General features: G+C 30.1%; 1 protein-coding gene across 1 annotated transcript in view; it reads left to right on the top strand.

Moving 5' to 3' along the window:
* Nucleotides 1–5,443: 5,443 nt before the first annotated feature.
* The window catches only part of LOC140919393 (uncharacterized), a 1,146-nt gene continuing 694 nt past the window's right edge, over nucleotides 5,444–5,895 (top strand). The window contains exon 1 of the mRNA XM_073365403.1: nucleotides 5,444–5,859. Coding sequence (XP_073221504.1) covers nucleotides 5,444–5,859 — 416 coding nt within the window. The remainder of the gene's footprint in view (nucleotides 5,860–5,895) is intronic.

Below are 5,895 nucleotides of genomic sequence, written 5' to 3'. Positions count from 1 at the left end.
GGGCAAAACTCATTTTCCACAATAATGTAAAAGGTCACCAACCGAAATTAACATATAATATTTAACAATTATATCATACAGACAAGCAATAACACTTAAAATTACGACATGATAACAAACAATAACATAGTATGTATATACATATATCATATTTTAACAAACACGGCTCGTGTGTCAAGCACCCTAATGCAATGCTGATATGCCAATGCACATGATTCTAGAATTTCCAAACCCTCCTCGAAGGGCATAAATCATAAATGTATCGCCTCTCACAGACCAGTACTAATTACAGAGGTGCCACTTATCATACATCAGCACGATTTACTAGAGTGTAGTCTATCACAGACCTACACGATAAATAATTCATCGTAAGGATAAGATGGACCAATCAACTCATAGAACCATCATGTGGCCCATCACGGTCACCACTAACCCTGTGGCCCATCATGGTCACCATTAATTATGAAATGCATGAGCATACTCTAACTTTTTCACAATAATCATTATATAAATGTAGCTATTAAAAGACTCCCCTTTTAATACTCGTTACACACTAATAATTTTTCATACTTTTCACAAAGCATACTCAAGACATATTATCTCAATAAAATTCATAACATGTAGCAACATGTATTATCACTCAAGAATGCATCATCACATCAATATTAATCATCACATATTCACACATCAATCATACATAAATCACACATAAATCACACATATAAGGTCTCTATGTGCAAACTAAAAATTTGGAAGGAGTCCTTACCTTAGTTATAGGTTTTTCAACAATTATCACTACCACAATCAAACACAGTGAAAAATCTCGTTTGTGCCGACACCTTTAATCAAATAGTGTTTGACTTAGTCAAATTAATCCCTGAAACTTTAAGTACCTTACGAATCATTTCTTACTCTTAACCCCCTTGAGTATATTTTACTAAAAGAGTTTACAATGAATAAGGACAAATAGTATTATTAACCACAACAAACTTTCAACATATAAAACACATTTTTAAAAATTAACATCCTTTAATTTTTCAGTGAATTCACTAACAATTTTTTGAAACGTTTTAAATTATTATTCTAAAAAATTTTCACACAACCACACATTTTCTCAAGTTTACCATATCTCATTTTTTTTTTTCACAAATAACTACAAGTTTGATCCACTACACATTTTTTTTAAAGACTAAAAATTCAATCACAGTATTTAACTCGTAACAACATAATCACACAAAACAAATATCAATGAATATTTTTTCTAATATCAAAGTTCTAACTCTTTGAAATATTTTCATCCTTTTCAAAATATATATTTTTCAATAAAGTTTGTATTTTAATTCATGAAACTTTGACTCTTTTAAAAAAAAAAAGAATTTCTTACTCAATACTTTAACATTTACTTAATAAACTTGAAACTTTAATTAAAATCATTCAAACTTTTCTAAAAATTAAAAGCATACATATACAATCTTGAAACCACAATTCACTAATTTTCCTTAAATCACAAGTTCAAAAATTTGTGAATCATGTGTATACATTCTTAACCATCAATCATAACCACTATTTTTGGAAATGTATAAACTAAGAAAAATCATTTTTCTTTAATCACCACGACAACATTAATATATCAGAGTTCTCCCCACCACTAACTCGGTGTCAACGGTCTCGATTCCTTTTCGCGACTCAAGGAGCTAACTATATAAACATAAATATTTATAACAATTTGTTCACAACTAAAATTTATCAAACCACAACAAAATTCCAAAGTTATATCTCTTTCACACACCAAACTTTTAAAATCAAATGATCTACATTATTTAGTTAAAACTAAATAAAACGAATATTTTCTAAATCACACATACACACACTCAACTATTATAGCACCGAATATTTGAGTTAATAAAGTACTCTAAACTTTTTCTTTTTAAACTCAGCCCAAGAGTAATTAAAATAGTAACATTTTTAACTTTAAACATTTTAATTTCAATCTAACTTTTTGCTCAAACTCTTTAACTTAATTAAGATTTGAACTTTTTCACAACTTTCTAAATTTTCTTGTAAAATTTCGACTTCAGTTCAAACTCATTTATTTGAAAATAACTAAATACATAACTCAAACACATCAAATCACTCACTTCTCAATCTAATTTAATAAAAATATCTACTCTCGTCGCGACTAAATTGACAGATAAATTTTTTCAGTAACATGTGACATTTTAAAATTTTGTTCGGTATTAAATTTTTCGTAACTTAGGTAAATTATACTCTAATAAATAATTTTAATTGGGTCTTCAAAAATATATATTATATATATACAAAATACACTAAAATTGCATAAATTAAAGTTTAGAAAATTTAGAGTCTTACGGTTAGTGTCGATTTTCGATCATTTAATGTGGGATTTTGATCAACGCTAAAAGAAGTTTTTCTAGTAGTGATATGTCTTGGTTTTGAGACTATTCTACAAAGGAAGTTTTATTTTGTATGAAGGTTGAATAGTGGATTTTTTTAGTGTAAAGATTATTTGTTTATTCAGGTTTAAAAGCTTAGTTTTAATAGTATTATTATTTGTGAAATTAGTCGTACGCCTTAGATTAGTGCCTGAACCACTATAAATTTTCTATGTGCCTTTCCTTTTAATCTCTTTTCATTTATCTTTTCAAGTTATTTACTTTATATGTTTTCAGCAATTTAATTTTAGTCTCTTTTCTATTTCATCTTTTATTTAGTTCAATTTAAATTCAACAAATTAGTTTCACTTATTTATTTTTTTACATTTTTATTTATTGTCTGGTATCAATTAATATTTATTTATAAGCATATATTATTTTAATTGACCAAATATTATTTAGTGTCTAATTCTTCAATTTTTTAAAGTACACAATTCATCCGCTCTTACGTTTGAGTCACTTGTTCAAGAAAAAGAAAATAACATAATTTTATTCTAAAGTAAAGAATATTTTGTCCCAATACCCTCTTCCTCTTCAAGAACGTCCTTGAACTCAAGGGTGGAAATTAGGAAACTTCAGCAGCAGATCATAATAAAACTCAGAAGTAGCAAGCTGTCGAGGTATGTCTTTCCATTGGCCGAGTGACGGATTTTGAACGGAAATATTGAGGTGGTCGAAATTTTAAACTTTTAATATGTAAATAAAAAGTATAATATTGTATTTAATATAAGAATTTTAAGTTGTAAATTTACAAAAATATTTTGGAGAGACGTAGTAGATCAAATTTTAGTTTACATTTTTAATAATTAAAATTTAGTTGGAATTTAGGTTGGAAATTTTATTTTATTATATAATTATAATAATTATTTTTGTAATTTTTTTTATAAATTATTCCCTCAGATTTCTTTATAATAGACATTTGAATTATAATTTGGTCTACAAAAATTTGTGTATTTAATCGGTCTTAAAGATTTTGGAGACCCTATTCTAATCTTTAAAATTGAGCCTAATGAACAAAAAATAATACAAAGTTAATAATTAAAAAAATTAGTAAAATAAATTTTAGTCCATATACACGTATCAATGTACATTATGCAATGAAGATCTACACATACTAATATATATGATGCATATCATTTGATTAGGTTAATTCGTCTAACAAGAAAAGATGCACATACTGCATGTCATCTTCACATATTAGACGAAAATATACATCTCAACAATGATAACTCAACAACCACAATTCAACTCATAAAAATAATTTGATTTCCAAAATTACAACAACGTACACCACAATATCTAATTAACAAATTTATTAACATATGTCATGTCATGTCTAGTTGAAATTGATCACCGATTAGCATATATTAAAACACAATTATCCTAAATATTTATATAATTTGATTTTCACAACTTTGCCACAATTAATAATTATTCATATTTTCAATTTTTTTAACATAAATATCTTTTTTATATAAAATTTTACTATTTTCATACTTTCAATCTAATTCATGTGTGAAAATTTCCTTCAAATTGTATGTCATATCACAATTCTACATTTGACTTTGAAAATAATATCATATACTCATCCCCACAAATATAGAAAATATAAAGAGGAATATGTAATAGAATTAGAAGAGTAATTTTAGAATTTGAATATACAAATATAAAATTTTGGATCACTTGTATTTGCACATGATTAAAATCCGACTGTTCCGTAAAATATATTAAATAGATCAATTGTTAGTATTTTTTTAAAAATTTTTGAAAATTTTGGGTGTCCGTTTACCAATAGGTACTAACTAAGCTCTATTGACCTGCATTTTGGTTGCAACAATGCGGATATAGTTTGACTAACATTGGGGAGTTGTGTGACAGGAATCATGGAAGGATCAGGATACAATTTTTAAGTTGGGAAACATGTAACACGTTGTGAATAGCAGCATGTGCACGCAAGTCTAACTTGTAAGCTACTTCACCCACTTTATCAATAATTTAGAAAGAACATAGTATTTAGGAAAAAGTTTATGATAAGGGTTGTTTCTGACAGTAAACTGCATTTAAGGCTGTAGTTTGAGGAAGATATAATCAGCAATCCTGAAGGTTCTTTCACTACTATGCTTATTAGTTTGCTGAGTCATAAAATATTGAGTTATTAGAAGGTGAAATTTAAGCATCCAATTGTGGGTGGTTTGTAGTTGATTTATTCATACATTTCCAAAACAACAAGGATTTGATACTTGCAGTGATACTGTCCCGTCTTGAATGCCTTTCAGTAGGGGAATTATGCAACCATTGCAGGATATCATTGTTGAGTGACGAATCTGCACCAATGAGAAGCTTGCCTTTCCTGCATCAGCCCCAGCTTTACGTGACAAAGCATCTGCTGCTGCATTTGCAACACCCTCTTTGTATTCAACTTCAAAATTCAAACCCCATAAGTTTGGCCATCCTAGCTTGTTGAAAAGGGGCATTCAACTTTTGTTCCAAAATACGCTTAACTCGGTTGGTTGTTTTCCATGAAGCATGCACCATGAGACAGATAAGCTCCCCATTTCTTAATGGCATATATAATAGCTAATAGCTCTCTTTCCTACACCGACATAGCTTGTAACTTTATGCCCAAAGTTTCGCTAATATAAGCTATAGGGTTCTCTTGCATAAGGACAGCACCGATGCCTTTCCCAGATCGATGCATCAGTTTCTATTGTAATATAATTCAAATTAGGCATTTACTTGTTTCAGATTAAATAATGGGTGGTTAGCAAGTTTAACCAATGTGTGGTTAATAATTGAAGCTAGCTGTATAAATGCTCTTGTAACCACGGTTAACTGGTAATGAAGAAAAAAGCAACAATTCAATTCCTATTAATTCTGTTATATGTTCTCTTCCATATCTCCATCATTCATCAAGATTCATCATCGAATTAAAACCGACTCCCAACATTTGGCACCAGAGCCCGGTTCGAGGCGGAACACGGCGATAAACGATGGCAACGCAGAAGAGCAACGACCAGATTCCGGCGAAACTGCCGATCTTCGACGGTAACAACTATGAGAGCTGGACGGCGCAAATGAAGGTGGTGTTCAGGTATCAAGGTGTTCTTGATATCATAAGCACCGGTGTCACACCGTTGGCGGAGAATCCCACAGAAGCATTAAGAGCAACGCATCGCGAACAATTGAAGAAGGATGACAAGGCAATTTTCTTGATTCATCAATGTGTGGACGCAAACGTTCTTGAGAAGATCATAGAGTATGAGACTGCTAAAGAAGCATGGGATGTGCTAGCCACCACATACGCCAGAGACAAGCAAACGAAGAAGGTGAAATTGATGGCGATGAGGCGTCAATTGGGGCTATTACAAATGGAATCCAATGAATCAGTGGCCAGTTTCGTAAACAGGTTAGTAGTTCTAACTAATCAAATGAGGAGTTGTGG

The sequence above is a fragment of the Cicer arietinum genome, chromosome 2 (genome assembly GCF_000331145.2).
Source record: "Cicer arietinum cultivar CDC Frontier isolate Library 1 chromosome 2, Cicar.CDCFrontier_v2.0, whole genome shotgun sequence".
Lineage (NCBI taxonomy): Eukaryota > Viridiplantae > Streptophyta > Magnoliopsida > Fabales > Fabaceae > Cicer > Cicer arietinum.
This window is presented reverse-complemented; position numbering and strand designations above follow the sequence as displayed.